The sequence below is a fragment of the Chiloscyllium punctatum genome, chromosome 19, assembly GCF_047496795.1.
Source record: "Chiloscyllium punctatum isolate Juve2018m chromosome 19, sChiPun1.3, whole genome shotgun sequence".
In the NCBI taxonomy this organism is placed as follows: domain Eukaryota; kingdom Metazoa; phylum Chordata; class Chondrichthyes; order Orectolobiformes; family Hemiscylliidae; genus Chiloscyllium; species Chiloscyllium punctatum.
This window is the reverse complement of record NC_092757.1, coordinates 80,396,754-80,418,266: the sequence shown is the minus strand read 5'-3', so window position 1 is coordinate 80,418,266 and position 21,513 is coordinate 80,396,754. Positions and strand designations below refer to the sequence as shown.

Genomic DNA, 21,513 nt, shown 5'->3' with positions numbered 1-21,513 from the left:
ATATGGACGAGAATGGAATAGTATAAATTAGGTGGGCTTCAGATTGGTTCCACAGGTCGGCACAACATCGAGGGCCAAAGGGCCTGTACTGTGCTGTAATGTTCTATGTTCCATTCCTATTCTCCAAACTCCTTTAAATAAGAGCCAACATTGCATTTGCCTTCTGATTACCTGTAGAACTCGTGCCCTAGTGAGATATTAAAGGGTTAATTATCTCTGCTGACCTGCAGAAAATTGAATATCCTGAGGCTAAGGTGGGATGTCTTGGTTTTACAGATAAACTGTAAGGAATTTACATTCCCATCCCTTGCCATTTGCATGGCAATTTCCTATTATTCAGAAGCCAATTTACATTGTCATCTCCAAATACTTACAGTTTCATCCCCTATTCAGAAATTAATAAGAACATTATGGTTGCAATTTTGACTACTCCCTGTAGTTAAACAAAACGATTCACAATGGATTTGACCATTAAGGGATGAGTTACATTATACTGTTTCTGGAAATGATATGGTCACTGCATTGTGTCTTGAGCGGCACGTGACTGGGGGTTGTCTTGTGGGCATCACTGGCTGTGAGGTAAAGATTTTGTATGTTTCCTTTTTTCAGAGAGACCTCTCGACATGCTTTGCAAGCATAGTAAAGAGTGTTAAGAGTTTCTCCAAGGTTTGTATCGTATTGGCTTAATAAAATTTGGTCGTTGTTCACAGAAGTTAGTGAATTGCAGTAGCATCAAGTCTGTAAGAATCTCTCAAGAAAAAAAACTTAACACTCGTTCTCTCTATTTCATGTGTAAGTACCCCATGTCCTTTGTGTTGCAGCTTTCTGCAGTTGTTTTCAATTTTAATAGTATTCTGTTCTTTAGATCTCCCTTCCAAAAAGAACAACTTCACATTATCCCACATTATACCCCATTGTCAACATTTTGCCCATTTACTTAATCTATCAATACCTCTCTGTAAACTGTTTGTATCCCTCTCCAGCCTGCCTTTCTATCTATTTTAATGTTGTGCACAAACTTGGCTACAGTACGTTCACTTCCTTCCTTCAAGTCATTTATATATATTGTAAACTATCACAATCCTAGCATTAGCTCCTGTGGAACCCCACTGTTCATGGATCACCAACCTGAAAAAGAATTTCTTACCCCACTCGCTGTTTCCTGCGCACAAACCAATTCTCTGTCCATGCCAATATACTTTCGCCAACACTGTGGACTCTTGTCTTATAACTTAACCTTTGTGAGGTTTGTCAAATACCTTGTGGAAGTCCAAAACAAACACATCTGCCTGTATGCAGAAAAGACTAGTAGATGCTTCATGTTACTAGACAACATTAATAGAATGAAGCAAACAAAGTATAATTTTGACCATGAAAATGCCACACCTTCAGAAGTTTTGAAGGGTCACTGAACCAGAATTCTGCTTCTTCTCCATAGATCTGCTGAATTACTCCAGCTATTTTTTTTATTTAAAGAATCTTGCTTGGTCATAACATAATTAAGTTTTGTAGCTGTTACTCTTACGAAAAATACAAGCTGTTTGAGCAGATTAATGTCCTGTAATCACAAGTGAGGAATGCAGGTTTCTGACTTGCGCCAAGATATTCTAAGCAATTTAAAGTGCTCCATTACAGCATTGCCGAAGCCTGGGGCTGAGAGAAGCAACCTGACATAATTCTCCTGCAGTTATGCAATGAAGTAGTTTTAACCTGTGTGCAAGAACTTTCAATATGACAACTAACTATTTTTCATAACAACAGCAGGAGGAATCAAGAGAATATGTGAGTTTTTCAACAATCTGCACACAAGTTAGTCAGTGAACTTGTCATAACAAAAGTACATTAACAGGGTAAACAGCCAGTACTTATATATAATGACAATGCCAAAGAGTTGGAAAGCTGACGTTACACTGGGATATCCATCTAAAAAGACTTTTGTGCTGGAGACCAGTAGTTTCCTGTTTACTAGCATTGCTAAGTGTGTGTGGATTTTGCATAGTTTGCATTTCTGATATCAAAATACTGTTCATTCCCCTGCCTAACACAACATTCAGCTGCCCAAATATGTTCGATCTTCCCTAGAAAATCCAGTGAACAAAAAAATGATCCTCTCAAAAGGATAGTTAATTGGACAGAGTTTCAGACCAAACAATAAACATTACGTAGCAAAATTAAGCCAGGGCTAGGCTAGAGAATTCAGAAATGTTAAAACTGTACAAACTGAACACAAATAAAATTATAAATTTCAAAAAATATCAAAGCCAATCAAGGAAAAATCAAGAATTTCTTTCAACACATCTGAACCAAATAAATTCTAACGTATACAGTCACCTAGCCAGCTTCTCCAGTTTAGCATCAACAATTCTTTCTCTGCCTAATTTTTATTCCCTCTCTTCTCCAGGATCCATCTCCACTTACCTGCTTACTCCATACCCATTCCTTCCTCACTCCATCATCATCAGCAGCATAAAGACCACATTTTCTTAATTGCTAAAAGATCTGAAGAAAGACCAAATGACTTGAAATGTTAACTCTTTTCTCTCTACAGATGTTGCCAGACTAAGTCATAGAGTTATACAGCATGGAAATAGACCCTTTGGTTGCCAACTGGATACAAATTGGCTTGATGATAGGAGACAGAAGGTAGCGGTGGAGGGCTGTTTTTTTCGACTGGAGGCATGTGACCAGAGTCATTCCACAGGGATTGGTGCTAGGTTCACTGTTATTTGGCATTATATGAAGGATTTGAATGAGAATATAGTAGGCATGGTGAGCAAATTTGTGGATGACACCAAAATTTGTGGTGTTGTAGACAGTAAGGAAGGTTATCTAAAACCACAAAGCGATCTTAACCAATTGGGCTGGGAAGTGGCAAATTGAGTTTAATTTAGATAAATATGAGGTGTTGTATTTTAGTTAGGCAAACAAGGGCAGCGCTTAACAGTTAATGGTGGGGCCTGGGGAGTTTGGTAGAACAGAGATCTAGGGGTTCAGGGGTCATGGTTCATTGAAAGTCACATCACAAGTAGACAGAGCAGTTAAGGAGGCATTTGGCATGTTTGCCTTCATTGCTAAGAGCACTTAAAATAGGAGTTGGAACATCATGTTGCAGTTGCACAGGATGTTTGTGAAGCCACTTTTGGAGTACTGTGCATTATTCTGATCATCCTGAAAGGATATTATTAGAGTGGGTGCAGAAAAGATTGACAAGGATATTACTGGGACTGGATGGTTTGAGTTTTGAGGAGAGACTGGATCGGCTGGGACCTTTTTCATTAGAGCGCTGGAGGTTGAGGGGTGATCTTATAGAGGTTTATAAAAATCATGAGGGCCAATGGATAAGGCGAACAACAAAGATCTTCTTGCTGAGTTTGTCCAGGAATTTCTGTTTTTGATGTGCTTCAGGTCAACAAACTGGTCAGCCAATGTATAGGTATTCCTTGTTTGAGAGTATCTTGACAACTTGTAATGCCCAAAACTACAGTATGTAGAGTTGTAGTCATAGAAATGTACAGCATGGAAACAGACCCTTTGGTCCAACCTGTCCATGCCAATCAGGTATCCCAACCCAATCTAGTCCCACCTGCCAGCACCTGGCCCATATCCCTCCAAACCCTTCCTATTCATATACCCATCCAAATGTATCTTAAATGTTGCAATTGTACCAGCCTCCACCACATCTTCTGGCAGCTCATTCCATACACATACCACCCTCTGCGTGAAAAAGTTGCCCCTTAGGTCTCTTTTATATCTTTCTCCTCTCACTCTAAACCTATGCCCTCGAGTTCTGGGCTCCCCTACCCCAGGGAAAAGACTTTGCCTATTTCTCCTATCTATGCCCCTCATAATTTTGTATACCTCTGTAAGGTCACCCCTCAGCCTCCGATGGACCAGGGAAAACAGCCCCAGACTGTTCAGCCGCTCCCTGTAGTTCAGATCCTCCAACTCTGGCAACAGCCTAGTAAATCTTTTCTGAACCCTTTCAAGTTTCACAACATCTTTACTGCTTTCTACAGCAACCAAGTCAATTTCACAGCAAATACAAAAATAAACATCAGACACATTGAAGAAAACTCGGACATGCTCAGTCGCAAACTTTAAGTGCTGCAACTCATCAGAATTCGTATTAAAAATGTAGAAAGTCCAAATAATGGTCCAAATAAAAGCATCTAGAATAGCAAGTTGAAGTGTTCAGATTAAATTATGAGAATAAAGCACAGGTTTTTACATCCAAAGGCCAAACTACAACGTCAGTACACAAAAACAAATTGCTGGAGAAATTCAGTGGATCTGACAGTGTCCATGGAGAGAAAACAGAGTTAATGTTGAGTCCAATGACCCTTCTTCACAATGATATGCAACCACAGTATACCAGTTGTGCTATTTCTTTCATTTCTCTTCTACACTGAAAGTTCTGACTTCTGTTGCAGTCTCTTGCTACAATACCTGAATGGGTCATTCCTCACCCAGATAGCAAGGCATCCAAACTACAAAGAAATCAGAGTCGAGACAAAACATAGATAAGTGCAGAACTGGGCCAAGAGGTGGCAAATTGAGTTTAATGCAGACAAGTGTGAGGTGATTCACTTTGGTCGGAGTAACCAGAATGCAAAGTACAGGGATAATGGTAAGATTCTTGGCAGTATAGATGAGCAGAGAGATCTCGGTATCCATGTACACAATCCTTGAAAGTTGCCACCCAGGTTGACAGGGCTGTTAAGAAGGCTTACAGTGTTTTAGCTTTTATTAATAGAGGGATCGAGTTCCGGAACCATGAGGTTATGCTGCAGCTGTACAACGCTCTGGTGCGGCTGCACTTGGAGTATTGTGTACATTTCTGGTCACTGCATTATGAGGAGGATGTGGAAGCTTTGGAAAGGGTGCAGAGGAGATTTACTGGGATGTTGCCTGGTATGGAGGGAAGGTCTTACAAGGAAAGGCTGAGGGACTTGAGGCTGTTTTCGTTAGAGAGAAGGAGGTTGAGAGGTGACTTAATAGAGACATAAAAGATAATCAGAGGGTTAGATAGGGTGGACAGGGAGAGCCTTTTTTCAAGTATGGTGACGGCGAGCACAAGGGGGCATAGCTTTAAATTTGGGGGGTGTGGGGGAAGTGATAGGACAGATGTCAGAGGTAGTTTCTTTACTCAGAGTAGTAAGGGTATGGAATGCTTTGCCTGCAACGGTAGTAGATTCGCCAACTTTAAGAACATATAAGTTGTCATTGGACAAGCATATGGACGTACATGGAATAGTGTAGGTTAGATGGGCTTCAGATTGGTATGACAAGTCAGCACAACATCGAGGGCCGAAGGGCCTGTACTGCGCTGTAATGTTCTATGTTCTCTCACTGACAGCTACACAAAGCTGTTTTCAGGACTGGCTGGCAAATGTTTCCCTCTGCCGAGTCCAGCTAGAGAGTGTTCCTACTGATCAGCCCAGGCTGAGATCAGCAGAGACAAATCACTGTCCCTCAGATATTTTGTTGATGCATCTTGGTAGTTATGTACTGAACCATCAGGGAATTTATCACATTATCATCAAACTAGATATTTCTACAGTGAATAGCTGTTCAGTTCCTAGGTGTGAATGCAATACACACCAAACTGTTATTGTTGCTGCTAATGTATTTTGCCAATTTCACTGTAGTGCAGCTCTCAGGATTGCTGTATTACTGAAGGTGATGTTTATCAGATAAACATAAAGCTAAGGTTGGCTTTCTATGTTTATTCTGACAGACATTCCTGATAAAGGGTTTATGCTCGAAACGTTGATTCTCCTGCTCCTTGGATGCTGCCTGACCAGCTGTGCTTTTCCAGCACGATTAAAGTACCCTGACAATATCTGAAGTTGTAAAGGAAGGCCAGCTAACACTTCTCCCTCAAACAGCCAAATCAAAAGCAGATTAAAGAATCATTTACATCATTATTGTTTATACATGACTATAGTCTTTCTGAAATGGCTCCCACATTTGCCTACATACTAAACTACAAGCTACACCTTGTACTTCAAAAGTGCACAGGATAAAATTCCTCTTTTTCATATCCTGCTTACCCAAGTGTCAACATTTCTTCCCTTCAAACATCATTTGTGAGACGTGTATTTATGCAGCACCTTTCGTAATCACCAGATGCCCAAAACACTTTACAAGCAATAAAGTACTTTCTGAAGTGTAGTCTCACTTGTCAGAGACACAGCAGCTAAGGGGCACACAGCAAATTCTCACAACAGTAATGTGATAATGACCAGGTAACCTGTCACTGTTTGCTGTTGATGCTATTTGAGGAACAGATGTTGACCAAGACACAGAGAACTCCCCTATATTTCTTTGAAATACTGTAGGACCATGAAATTTTTCACGGCCACACAAGAGGCAAGTCAGGCCGCAGTTCAATATTTTGCCCAGAAGTCCAATATGTAAACCAGTCTTGATTTTTGTGCTCAAGCCTTGGAATAAGCTTCCAAACTGACACCCAGTCTACTGCTTGTGAAATGGAACAACATTCTGCTTGAGAAGAGTAGGATTGCTCTTGTATTTGAAGATATGACCTCACTGGGACAAATAGGTTAACTCAATATCTAACTGTATCGAGCTACACTAATCTGGGACTACTTAACATGTCTGAAATAGTACCAATTCACATTTAAAACAAATGTTTCATTTTCCCTGCACTAATATCCCACAGTTGAGAACAAACAAAACTTAATTTTAATTCTAGAAGTCACATGCAGACCCATTTAACAAAAAATGGGCCTTAATTCCAACTCAATAGAGATAACACTCATATGTCTGGATTCCTGAGATGTGAGAATATAGAGTCATAGACATGTGCAGCACGGAAACAGACCTTTCGGTCTAACTCGTCCATGCCTACCAGATATCCCAACCCAATCTAGTCCCAACTGCCAGCACCCGGTCCATCCAAACCCTTCCTATTCATATACCCATCCAGATGCCTTTTAAATGTTGCAATTGTACCAGCCTCCACCACTTCCTCTGGCAGCTCATTCCATACACGTTCCACCCGCTGCGTGAAAAAGTTGCCTCTTAGGTTTCTTTTATATCTTTTCCCTCTCACCCTAAACCTATGCCCTCCAGTTCTGGACTCCCCCACCCCAGGGAAAAGACTTGGTCTATTTATCGTACTCATGCCCCTCATGATTTTATAAACCTCTACAAAGTCACCCCTCAGCCTCTGACGCTCCAGGGAAAACAGCCCCAGCCTGTTCAGCCTCTCCTTACAGCTCAAATCCTCCAACCCTGGCAACATCCTTGTAAATCTTTTCTGAACCCTTTCAAGTTCCACAACATCTTTCCGATAGGAAGGAGACTAGAATTGCATGCAATATTCCAACAGTGGTCTAACCAATGTCCTGTACAGCCGCAACATGACTTCCTAGCTCCTGTACTCAATACTCTGACCAACAAAGGAAAGCATACCAAACACCTTCACATTTTCATTCGAAAGATGGAGGTTGAGAGGGGACCTGATTGATGTCTACAAAATCATGAGAGGTTTGACAGGGTGGGTAGCAAGAGGTTTTTTCCCCCCCAAGAGTGGGACACTCAATTACTAGGGGTCACAAGTTCAAGATGAGAGGGGAAAGGTTTAAGGAAGATATGCATGGGGATTTCTTTATGCAGAAGGTGGTGGTGCCTGGAACACGTTGCCAGTGGAGGTGGTAGAGGCAGACACGATAGTGTCATTTAAGATGTATCTCGACAGATACATGAATGGGTAGGGATACAGATTCTTGGAAAATAGGTGACAGATTTCGATAAAGAACCTGGATCGGTGCAGGTCTGAAGGGCCAAAGGGCCTGTTCCTGTGCTGTAATTTTCTTTGTTCTTTGTTCCTCCATGTCATCGGGTGGCTTGGATTCAATGGTGTCATGAGAATAAAATTCCACTTTCTGGGTGAGAGAGATTAGATTAGATTCCCTACAGTGTGGAAACAGGCCCTTCGGCCCAACAAGTCCACACCAACCCTCCGAGGAGTAACCCACCCAGAACCATTCCCCTGTGACTAATGCACCTGACACTATGGGCAATTTAGCATGGCCAATTCACCTGACCTGCACATCTTTGGACTGTGGGAGGAAACCGGAGCACCCGGAGGAAACCCACGCAGACCCGGGGTGAATGTGCAAACTCCACACAGACTGTCACCTGAGGCTGGAATCCAACCTGGGACCCTGGTGCTGTGAGGCAGTAGTGCTAACCACTGAGCCACCATGCCGCCAGTGAGCCACCTTCTCACCACTATTTAGGAATTAGACCTAAAACTGTAATTATGGGCAACGAGTGAGAATATATTCAGCCCATGTTGCAATACCTCCCACAACCCACAGATTAAACAGCTCAGTATCATTTGCAACAGGCAATGAAGAAATATCATTTGGTCATAATACTAGAAAGTTAAGAGCCAGCAAACAAAAACCCAACATCTTCAGGATAGGGAATTCTATACAGGGCAAAAAGTCTTTAAATTTGTGCACTTCATGCATACAATTAAATATCATAGTGGTCTCCAAAAGATTAGATGTATAAACAAATTGTTGATGAGCAAAAAAAATTTCACAATCACTCATTCATCCCTGACTTTAAAAGAAATAACAAGCATTAATGAGTTGGCACTAAATACTCACCTGAAGGTATTATCCTGAACTAAACTAAACAGCTGAATAGGAGGTTGACATAATTAATTGATGCATGGTACTTTCGCACCTTTGAGAAACTGATGACTGCAAGTAGTGGAGAGTCAGAGTTGATAAAGTGTGGTACTGGAAAAAGCACTGCAGGTCAGGCAGCATCCAAAGAGCAAGTCATTCAATGCTTTGGGCATAATCCTTCTTCAGAACCGGGCAGGGAGAAGGGGGCTGAGGGGTAAATGGGGAAAGGGAGGTGGGGCTAGGGGAAAGGGAGGTGGTATGGCAGAATGTGGATGAAGGTAGGAGCTGATGGTGATAGGTTGGTAGAAGTGTAGAGCAGATAGGCAGGAAGGAAGGTGGACAGGTCGGTCAGATCAAGAAGGCAGATCTGAGTTAAGGGGTTGGATCTGGGATGGGGTGGGGCTGGAGAAGAGATTTGGAAACTGGTGAATTCATTGTTCATGCCATGTGGTTGTAGGCTCCAGAGGCAGAAGATGAGGTATTCCTCCTCCAGACATATCCATTCTGGGCCTCCTGCACAAGGCCACCCACAGACTGGAGAAGGAACACCTCATCTTTCACCTTGGGAGCCTACAACCATGCAGCATGAACTCTGAATTCACCAGTTTTCAAAACTTCTGTTCCCTCATCCCATCCAAGATCCAATCCTCCAACTCAGATGCACCCTTTTGACCTGGTCCACTTGTCCATCTTCCTTCCCACATATTAGCTCTACATTTCCACTTACCAATCATAATCACTTCCTACCTTCACCTATTTATTGCTATCCCACCTACCCTTTCCCGAGCCCCCCACCCCCAAATTTATGTCTCAGCCCCCTGCCCAGTCCTGAATAAGGTTTATGCCCGAAACATTGACTCTCTTGTTCCTCTGATGCTGCCTGACCTGCGGTGCCTCTTCCAGCACAATGCTTTATCAACTTTAGCATCTTTGTAGAGTAAAATCTTTATTGTTCAGCATGCACACGGAATAGCTGATGCCAGTTAATCAAAAATGAGTTACCTAAAGTTGTGTATTTTCAACTAAACCTGGGTGATCGTTCACAAAGCTGAGTGCTGAGATCTTGCAAGAAGTGAGGGCGCAGAGTGTGGGAATCTAGCAAGGGGTACTGAGGAAATACAGTACCATGGATAACTGCTATCCATATGTTTGACAACTTCTAACAGTTGAGTAGAATTTTTAATTTATTCACTTTATGTGGGTATTATTGGCTAGGCTAGCATTTAACACCCTGCCCTAATTGGTCAGGCAGGCAGCAGTTAAGAGTCAACCATATTTTTCAGAGTCTGGAAACACATGGAGGTCAGACCAGGTAGGGGTGGCAGATTTTCTTTCTTCAATAACATTAGTGAATCAGATGGATTTTTACAACAGTCAGTAGTTATGGGGTTGCTATTAGATTAGCTTTTTAATTCCAGGTTTTTCTATTGAATTCAAATTTTACCATCTGCCAAAGTGAGATTCCAATCTAAGTTCCTAGAACATTAGCCTGGAGTTCTAGATTACTAGCCCAGTAATATTAGAACTATGTTACCCACCTCCTTGATGGGGAATGGATTATTATTTGAATAATGTGCTATTTGAAAAAACCTAACACTGAAAAATGACTGGCATTTAAAAGAAACAAGCTGACAAAAATTCCAGCTCGTGGAGAATTCTAAATACGGAGCGCTTACTTTTTAAATAAAAAAATTATTCACTGGATGCAGAAGTCCCTGGCTAGGACAGCTTTCTTGCCCATCCCTAACTGACCAGAGGGCAGTTCAGAGTCAACAGCATTGCTGTGGATCTGGTGTCACATATAGGCCAAACCAGGTAAAGATGGCAGTTTCCTTCCCTAAACGAGATTAGTGAACCAATTGGGTTATTCCAACAATCAACAATGGATTGATGCTCATATTAGACTTCAGGCTCTCTGCCTGTATTCCTGATGAAGGGTTTTTGCCTGAAACATCGATTTTCCTGCTCCTCAGATGCTGCCTGAACTGCTGTGCTTTTCCAGCACCACTCTAATCTAGACTCTGGTTTCCAGCATCTGCAGTCATTGTTTTTACTTAGCTCATATTAGACTCCCAATTCCAGATTTTAACCTGAATTCAAATTCTACCATTTGCTGTGCCATACCAAAATGTACCAAGCTGTTGGGTTCAAGCATAGTGATGCACTCTGCTGATATGGACAATCAGGCTCAGATGAAACATGGCAACTTGGATGAGGTACCATAGACCGGACAACTTGTATGAAACCGTATGCCAAGCGCTCTCAGTACAACCTTCAGAAGGTGCCATAAAAGTAGCCTATTCCATCAATAGGACAACTAAGACCAATTAACAGAGGAACACCTTTTTGTTCTCTTAATGCAGTAATCAACTTCTTTCACAACATTATTCTAAAGTCTATAATAAAGCCAAAATTATGTAAAATACTACTGCCAGCAACATGACAAATTAGGCACAGTCACCACCCAGTAAACCTCCATCCCTTCACCAAACTTAACATCTTTCTATCATCACAGACACATCGGTGCACCAGGTCTAACCACCATTCACCTTTTAATGGTGTTCCCTCATCAGTAGCAGGACTTTCAGCTTCCACTTTGGAGTCCTCTACCTAAGCCTTGCTTGTGTCACTTTATTTCCTTCCTTTAAAAATAAAAATCGCAAACAACTTTAGCCAGCGAAAGTCTTCTCAAGACCTGGTCACCCCGAACAACCCCTACTTCCTGTCATACATGCCCCAACTCGCTCTTTCAAGCTTTGTCCTGCCCCCTCTTCTTCCTCCACCTCTCCACTTCTATTCATCACCTTCTTCACTCACATCCCAGCTCTCCTCTCTCCCATTGCTTGCCAGCCGTCTGAACAGTTGTACAGCTTGACCCATCTTTACCTGCATGGTTGCACTATTGATTGGGTTGTCTAATATTAGGAACAGAAGAAAGACATCAGCCCCTCAAACGTGAACCTCTGGCATTCGATACCATGACTATTGGTGTACAACCTCACACCACACCACATACCCAACTTTAAACTTCTCAGTTAAAGTTAAAAGCTGAAGAGTTCCAGCCTTGTTTCATCCTATCCTTCACTCCTGAGTTGCTTGACTTCAATGTCGAGATCAGCTGGACTTCTCGGTCAGTGGAAATAGTTTCCTTATCTGCTCCCCTTAAAATCTTTAAAACTCTGTTCAAATTATCTGAATCTTTTAAATTCCAGAGAATACAACCATGGTTTGTATAATCCCTCCAATATCTCAGTAATCACCTCCAGCTCTGCAACCCTCATATCCACTAATCCAATTCTGACCCCTTCAGCATTCCTGATTTTAATTCTTCCACCATTGATCGTTATAGTTGTCAAGATCCTAACCTCTGGAATTCCCTTCCTGAACCTCCATGAATCTTTCCAGACACTCATTCTGAACACTTACCTCTTTGACCAGCCTGACCTAGTTTTACCTTAGGTGCCTTAATGTCCAGTTTTGTTTGCTAATCACTCCTGTTAGGATCTTGGGGAGGCTTTACTGCATGAAAGACACAAGGTGCCGTTGAATATTTTATTTCTTGCTGAGATGTGGTTCAATGTGACAGCTCAGCAGTTATTCTTTTAGGGCTGTGAAAGGAGATGTCAGCAAGCTATCGGTTCATAAGGAAAATCACTAATAAGCCCAATTCTGTCCTCACTGCATACACATGGATGAATGCTTATCAGGAAATGCTGGATAAGGTTTCATGGAAACCCCAAGAGTTTCTCCTCTCTAACTCAGGAGCAATGAGACTCTCTACTAGAGTCCCTACTTCAGTTGAAATTAATCATAAATATTGGGGTTGGGACAAACATGAGACACAGAGCACTCAAGCTTCCTCAGAAGTCAATTTCACTGTCTCCAAGAGTTTTTGCCAGACAGCAGTAAGCAGACATCAAAGTCCAGTTGCTGAGTCCACAAAAAGATTGGCCATGATCTTACTGATTGGGGGAGCAGGCTCAAAGGGCCAAACGGTCTTCTCCTGCTCCTAGTTCTTATGTTCTATCAATGCAGTGGTCTCCAAATTTATTCCCCATTGACAGCTCACTTTTAGGCTTGGAAACTGTCGTAAGCCTCAGAGAGAAATGAGAGTGTGTGAAAGCCTATTCGAGCAAAAGCACGACTGTAGAAACTTGACTGGAGCTCCATAGCAGCCGTCCCTGCCTCAGATCTTGCAAAGCCAAAAATTTAGCTCATGACCTCAGTGGTACTGAGGAATATCATGCATTATGCAAGTGTAGAAATGTGCAGGATCTTATATGAATGCTGTGCTGGAACAATTATTTACTTTAAACGTAAACCTAAAGGACCCTATACCAACAACGAGCAAATCAAATGTCATTTACAAAACACTATGCAAGGACTACATTGGACAGACAGACAGAAAACAAGCCACCAGGATACACGAACACCAACTAGCCACCAAAAAACACGACTCACTATCACCAGTACCCTTACATACAGATGGAGGAGGACACCAATTCGACTGGGTCAACACATCCATCCTAGAACAGGCTAAACAGACATGCACAGGAATTCTGAGAGGCCTGACATTCAAACCAGAACTCCATCAACAAACACATTGATTTGGACCCCATTTACCAACCTGAGAAAAAGAACCACCTACCTTAACAGACTAAGACACATAAACAGAAAGCAGGACTTACAAGCTGAATGTATACATTGATAAATAAAAGCCTATTATGCAGTTGCAGTGCATGTGGAAGCCACTCAGACAGGTTTATCTGTGCTGGCTCCCTCCAAGAGCAGCATACCTAGCCCAACTCCCATAATATTCCCTACAATTCTAAACATTTTTCTGTTCACATTATTATTCAGTTCTCTTTTCAAGGTCTCTTTCATAGGCTCAGGCACTGCATGCCAGATCCTAACCACACAATGCATAAAATGCAAAGGTTCATGAGACTGATTCTCACACAAAAAGTTGAATAGTCTAGCATGCAGTGCATTACATTGTGGAAGAACAAGGGCTGATCTCATTGAAAAACGTCCAATTTTTAAGCATAAATTTAAAAAAAATATTTGATAGATTCAATACTGAAAAGCTGTTATCGCTGATGGAGAAATTAGGGACTACAGTCTTAGATTAAAGTAGTCTGTTATTTAAGATGGAGATGAAGAATTTTGCACTCCAGGGCAACACTGGTCATTCAAGATATTCCACTCACAAACTGATGGAATTTTGAACATGATGGATAATGGTGATAGTTAGTCATTAGTGCATTAATGAGTGGAGAAGGTTTTGAGAACCAAATGCCCATCATCTTCTCCAAGTGTTCCCTATGTGGCACAATATTGTTCACTTTAGATGTTTGTTCATTTTAGAGAGACAGAGAGAGAAAAGATGGACAGACCGACGGTGGTGGGGAGAGAGAGCAAGCAAGAGACACAGACGGCCAGAGAGACAGATAAGCTTTTATTTGTCATTTCTACCATATTTAACTAATATGGTAAAAATGAGACAGCGTTCCACCAGGACTGAGGGTGCTACATGGATAGCACATACTACACAATCGTACACGGCGTAAACATGCCTAAGAAGTGCAAAACACGCAAATTACAGGGTAATAGAAGAATGATAAATCGACATTTTTCTAGCAGCAATACATGTCTATTATTTATCATTCTCCTATTACACTGTAACTTGCGTGTGTTGCACTTTTTAAAAATATAATGCAGTTTTTGCAGCATGTACCAGAGCTGGGATGCAGAGTCATTATTTGACTAAAACTGCCACAAATTCTAAACCCTTCAAATCATAACACCTTCACCGTACAAATCTCACAACTCTCAGGGAATTGCTTCTGAGAAAACAGCTTTGCCAGACTGTCACAACATCTTTTTCTTTAAAAAGACATCCAGGTGTAACACATCGTGCTGCTTTATGTCAAACCTATGTACTTAAAAGATCTGAAAATTAACCACATTAGTGTTTGATAGGAGTAGCTTGAAAACATAAGACCATAAGACGTTCAGCCCATCGAGTCTGCTCCACCATTCAATCATAGCTGATAAGTTTCTCAACCCCCTTCTCCCCGTAACCCTTGATCATCTTGACAACCGAGAACTTATCTCATATTTAAATATACTCAAAGACCTGGTCCCCACAGCCTTCTGTGGCAGTGAATTCCATTGATTCACCACTCTGGTTGAAGAAGTGCCTCCTTATCACCGTTCTAAAAGATCTTCCCTTTACTCTAAGGCTGTGCCCTCAGGTCCTAGTCTCTCCTACCACTGGAAACATCATTCCAACATCCACTCTGTCTAAGACATTCAGTATTCTGTAAGTTTCAATTAGATCCCCCTCAATCTTCTAAACTCCATCAAGTATAGACCCAGAAACGTTTCTCATATGTTCAGCTTTTCATTCCTGAGATCCTTCTCATGAACCCCCTCTGAACCCACTCCAGAATCAGTACATCCTTCCTGAGATATGGGGTCCAAAACATATGCCTTAAACTAAACAAACTGCATACTATTGAATAATCAGTTGCTTGGGAAACGATTACTTAAAAAAAAAGACACGAAACTACATGCAAGGGGCAGGTGCTTCTCTTTGAAAGTAAATAATAAACAGGGCAGGGAAGTTGGGTTAGTCCCAACTTTTCTTCCTCGTAAATTTACTGCACAATGGGTGGGCTCAATCGTAAACTAAATTCCAGATGCCCTTGGATTGATAGGGATTGCACATTGCTGGCTGTGGTTTATGTGTAATATCTAGATGTTCAAAAATGCACCCTCTTGCATTTCGTCTTGAATAAGAGAAGTGGTTTATCTCAGGGAATGAAGCACTACCGGGTTACAAACCAGCTGGAAGCCTGAATATGAGAGTGCAGGTTGGCTGGGTTTGCCTGCAGCTAAAACCCTCTAGTGAAGAGGGAGAGAGAGAGAGAGGAAAAAACTTCCCCAATCCTTCACTTCAAAAAAATGCCGACATTCGGGCTTCAAATTCCGACGCTTCATTCGGAGCCCCGGTCCCCGCCGACTCTCCCCACACCCTCACCTGAAATATGAAGGCCCCCCAGGCCGCTTCCATTTCGCCTCCGGACGGGGAGCAGACAGGGAGAGGAGGCCACAACAAAGCTGCGGAAAACACAGTACTGGGACCAACATGGCGACCGCCGCCACTTCCTGTCACCTTTCACCTCCCCCCGCCCCGCGCGCATCTGGGAGCAACCATGTGCCGAGGAGTACGGGGGTGCAGGGGGTGTCCGGGACAATGGGAAGAGCTACATGTAGCAACTTGGATCCACAGACAGCTCGCTCTGCGTTAGACCCCACTGAGAGTACTGTGAGCAAATATGGACACACACAAACCCCCTCAGGAAGGGAGTCCAATGTAGGTTTACAAGAATGATAACAGCATTAAAAACCAGAGCTGCGGGTGCAGAAACCAAAACAAGAAATTGCTTGGGGGAGGGGCAGCAGGTCTGGCAGCAGCAGTGGAGAGAAATCAGAGTTAACGTTTAGGGGCTACCATCAGTGTTGAAGGGTCACTGGAGCCAAAATGTTAATTCTTGATTTCTTTCCTCGGATGCGATCAGACTTGTTGAGTTTTCCCAGCAGTTTCTGTTTTTATTCACCTCGTGTCCAGTTCTGAAGAAGCGTCACTTACCCCGAGATATTATCTCTACCAACAGATGCGAGCAGACCTGCTGAGTTTTCCGAGCAATTTCTGTTTTCGTTTCTTGAATAATACCAGGACTTCAGGGGTTTAAGTTATGAGGAAAGATTACGCAAATTAGACCTTTATCCTCCAGAATTTAGAAGGTAAAAGGATGATCTAATTGAGGTCTTCAGGATAATAACAGTAAATGACAGAGGACATAAACTATTTCCACTTGTTGAAGATACTACAACCAGGGGCATTGTCTAAGAAGTACAGCCAGGCTATTCAGGAGAGATGGGAGAAGGTAATTCTACTTGCAAAGGGTAATGGAGGTTTGGAATTCTCTTCCTCAGACTGTAGTCAATGCTAATTCAATTGTTAAATTTAAATCCGGGATAGACATTTTTATTAAGCAAGGATATCAACGGATATGACCCAAAGCAGGCATATGGAGTTAGGCCACAGATCAACAATGATCTCATTAAAAGTCAGAGCAGACTCGAGGGGCTGAATGGCATACACCGGTCCCTAAATGTTAACTGTTTTTCTCTCTCCTCAGACGCTATCAGACTTGCTGAGTTTCTCCAGCATTTTCTGTTTCAGTATCCATTCACTGTAGTCCTAGCTCTAAACCCTGCTGCCTTAATTTGAAATAAAGAAAAACGGTGGGAGGGTCTCATCAGGTTGTTTTTTTTTACAGAATCTTCTGTTTTTGTAAAAATTTCAGTTTTGTTTGAGGCATTCATGAGGACATTGGATAACTGTGTCTATTTAAGTAACATGTGGGATAACTTGGGAAACTCAGTAATAATGCTCAGTAAAAGGGCCAAAGGACTTCTGCACCACGACATTTCTGTGATTTTCAGCATCTGCAGTATTCGACTGTTTAAGGCAACTCGAACCAACACCCTGTCCTACTCCTGCCCCGGTTCCACACAATTCTACACCTTCGTCGAATAGTGTGGAGCTGGAAAAGCACAGCAGGTCAGGTAGCCGAGGAGGAGAATCGACATTTCGGTCATAAGCCCATCATCGGGAAATTTTCCTTTACTTTCACATTTCCAGCATTCACTATATTTTGTCTTACAGCGTAGAAAGAGCTCCTTCAGACCACCATGTCTGTACCAATCCTCAAGCACCTATCTGGTCTAGTCGCAGCACAGGGTCCATAATCTTGTGTCAAGAATGTGGTGGTGCTGGAAAAGCACAGCGGGTCAAGCAGCATCCAAGAAGCAGGAGAATCGACATTTCGGGTATAAGCCCTTCACGAGGAGATGCCCGAAATGTTGATTCTCCTGTTCCTTGAAAGCTGCCTGACCTGCTGTGCTTTTCCAGAATCACACTCCCAACCCTGATCTCCAGCGTCTGCAGTCCTCAATTTCTCCATAAGGGATTAAGGGATTATTTCAAGGGATCATCCAACTATCATCCTTTCAGGCAGGAAGTTTCAGACAGCCACCATAATGAATGAAAGAAATTATTTCGCAAATCCTCTCTAAACTTCTTGCTCTTTATGTTTCTAGTTATCAATCTCTCTATTAAGGGGAAAAGTTTCGCCCTGTTTGGTCCTATCTATGACCCTCATAATTATGACCTCAATTTGGTCCCCCTCAGCTTTCTCTGCTCTGGAGGAAAACAAGAGCCAAAAGTGTGGTTCTGGAAAAGCACAGCAGATCTGGCAGCATTCAAGGAGCAGGAGAATAGACGTTTTGGACAAAAGCTCTTCATCAGGAACTTCCCGAAACGTCGATTCTCCTGCTCCCCATACGCTGACTGACCTGCTGTGCTTTTCCAGCACCACACTCTCGACTCTGATCTCCAGCATCTGCGGTCATCACTTTCTTGAGGAAAACAACCCCAGCCTATCTAGTCTTTCTTCATAGCTGAAACACACTAGCCCAGGCGACATCCTGGTGAATTTCCTCTGCATCCTCTCTAGTGCGATTGCATCCTTTCTATCGTGCAGTGACCACAATGTCTAGAGAATGAGAAAACTGTGCTTTTTTTTTATGGCCAGGATGCCTCAAAGCAAGCAGCCAAAAAAGCACTTTTGAAGTGTGATCATTGCTATAATTTATGAAATATGGCATTTATGAATATGGATAAAATCCAATTTCACTGTTCAGCATCTCCAATACAAGTTAGAGACATAGTAATACTGATTGCCCGATATTCTGCAACACCCATATGCAAATTTCCCACTTGCAGACAAGAATATTTGACGGAATTTAAGGAATATCTCTATGTTTTACTGAGATTTACTGATTCCAAAATGTTAACTCTTATTTCTCTCCACAGATGGTGCCAGACCTGTGGCGCTTTTCCAACAATTTCTGATTTTGTTTAATATTTGAAAGATGTTGTTCCTTTGAGGCGAAGATGATGGTGTTAGCTGTTATGAGTGTTTGGTAATGCTCCAATACGTAAAAAGATGACAACTTGGCTGATCTGAACCTGGTTCTGCTACAAATAGCTCAGGACAGTCAATTGAGTGTTGGATGGGTTACTGCGTCTGGTTTACTCTCCTCACCATTGTGTGTGTGGTGCACTTGCTTATGAAAGGTGTGCAATTTTACTTCTTTGGCTTTTCGAGCTGAAACAATTTTAGGCAGGCTTTTCCCCAGGACTCAAAATTCCCAAGAGTCATTCCTTGTCATGCTGCCATGAGTGTGTCTCAGAATGAAGGCACAATGCAGAAACTATGGAAAGCAGTTAAATAGAAAATGGTTGGCTTCTTCAGAATACTGTTAGTCTACAGTCCAAGTCTCGCATTCATTGCATAGGCAAATTTGCTCTTTGAAGCCTGCCTAAGCTGCTGAGGTTGGTAAACTTATTCACTGCTGACAGGTGATCATTGATTGAAATCATTGGGCTTTCCTATCTCTGCTTCATTTCTGCTGGTCAACCAAAAGTTGTTGCAAATATTGAACACATCCACGCTACTTCACACACCGTTGAACCGTCAGCTACGTGTTGACTCACGTTTATGTTTAATGCTGACATCCTAAGGATCTAACAAATAAAAGGTAATGTCGCTATGGTCTTATCCCATTACTGGTCTCTCGTTAGACAGAGATAATTGGTGGTGGTTTAAACCGAAGGTCATCATGCCTTAGCTGAGGGGAAGAGGTTGAGGCGTGTCCTTCATAGCAACCTCAGCTGTGCTATAGTAGACCCTGTAATCAAATGGAGCCTACTCTCCACTTCAGCAGTTATCACTCAACTTACCCTCACACTCCTACACTGTTCTACCATGCCATTTTCAGTATTTTGAGTCTCTCTCTTTCGGCAGATTTCAAGAAAACAAAACAAAAATCTAGTTTTTCACTTTTCTCCACGTTGCTCACAGCTTTGTCCACGATTGATCTTTAATTCTTCGGACTCCGAGTGAATCCTGAAGGGTTGGTAACCCTCTTCACTACAGCCATAGCTGACCTTCAATTAGAACCTCACTTTCTCCTTCTCTACAAAGCTATTGGTGGTTGTCAAACTGTTGTGGATTGCCTCAAACCAACTGATCATTGTGGCTTGTACAAATAACATATTGCTGTTTTCCTTTGCTACTGCATAAATTTTGAGGTCAAGTAAATCCAACATCTAGTTTCAAGTTCAAGGCCAAGTCTGAGTGGCATTTTTCTATGCATAAAAAACAGGTGAGCTCATTCAGCTTAAAAATTGAGGAGATAAACATCAAACAATTGCGTGCCCATTATCTATATTGGACACTTGTCAAGCTGGACTGTTTAATGACTGTTCCATCTGTTGGCAGGTAGCATGTAAATATAGTGATTGGTACAATGAATTTTAAATGACTTCAATAATTGAAGTTTTTTCCCAAAATTTCACTTGGATATAGAAAAAAAAAACTACTCAAAAACGTATTGCTTTAATTTCTGGTTATATTACTGAGTAAATATCTACAATACATTCATATATACCTTTACAAGCAGTTACCCATTAAGCTCTCAAAGCTTGGCTTTTCCTTGCAAAGCCAATAATAGAAAAAAAAGAGCCTAAAGATTTGAGGCCCTACACATGTAGTTTCCTCATTTGTATCACAAGAACTATTGTTGACAATCAATTCTTAATGCAACTGCATTTTAAAAATCAAAGTCCTAGGTGCTAATTTTGCACTTGGCATCAACACAATGTCAGAGTACAATGCTAATAACAATTAGGAAACACCGACACTTGATGCTACATTCAAGTTTGTGTATTGCAGCACTGGTTCATGGTAATTAGCACTATGGAAAAGTTCAAATTTTGAAACACAAAATTCTTAAGTGCAATCGTTCTTTATGTTCAGCGAAACCTGCTACTTGCTTTAGCTTTTATTAATTCAATTTAATAGATATTAATTTGTAACAATCTGAAGATATGGATATTCAATTATTATTTACATAACAGCATAAACAGCTATGTAAGCAATTTGGCATTCACCATTACCTCAGTTTTCAGGTTAATCGGCTGCATGAGATGTTTGCGGAAGTTTCTCGTATAAATGGGTATGAGAAAACATTTTGTATACACCTTACTGGTGTTCTAAGTTAATCAGTAATACAAGATGTAAGGCTATTTATATAAAAAAACAAATTGCTATGAACAAACTGAACATAAACTTTTCTAAAAATCTCAAATTTGATATTCTTATTTTCATGAATATTCATCTGCTATCCTGAAATATTGCAATAGTTCACTATCACCCATGACAACAGCCAGGTGTTAAAAACAGTACCCTTGCCAACATTTCCAAACGTTAGAGGCATTCTGGGATTTGTAGTTGAAGTCTCTTATTAGCAGCTTTGAGCCTGGAAAATCCCGCAACACATTCTAACACAGGCAGTGGCAGATGGAAAATACTATCACATTCAAAAATTGGTTAAAATGGAGCTGAAATGTTACCAACATTTCACTGCCAAGAATGTTGAGTTTACACAGCATGCTAGAAGAACCACAAGAGCCTCTAGGAAAATGTCCTGTGTATCCCCACTCTGCTTCTGGAGTCAAATTCTTGAGCAAATGCCTTTCAAAATATACTATATGTTGGCTTTCCTCTATTCTCCTCGTTTAAAAAAACCCTGAAACTTGTTAACTTGTTTCTTTAGAATCTTAACTGTATTATGATTTTCTCATTGCATTCACCGATTTCAATTCAGTCAAAATATTTTATTCATTCACATCTAACTTAAT

General features: G+C 41.5%; 1 protein-coding gene across 4 annotated transcripts in view; it reads right to left on the bottom strand.

The window, feature by feature from the left end:
* The window catches only part of LOC140491516 (vascular endothelial zinc finger 1-like), a 48,243-nt gene extending 32,401 nt beyond the window's left edge, over positions 1 to 15,842 (bottom strand). For all 4 annotated transcript variants that reach the window (XM_072589807.1, XM_072589810.1, XM_072589811.1 and 1 more), the window contains exon 1: positions 15,718 to 15,842. In XM_072589807.1, the coding sequence (XP_072445908.1) occupies positions 15,718 to 15,750 (33 nt within the window). In that variant the 5' untranslated portion in view covers positions 15,751 to 15,842. The remainder of the gene's footprint in view (positions 1 to 15,717) is intronic.
* Between the last annotated feature and the right edge of the window lie 5,671 nt (positions 15,843 to 21,513).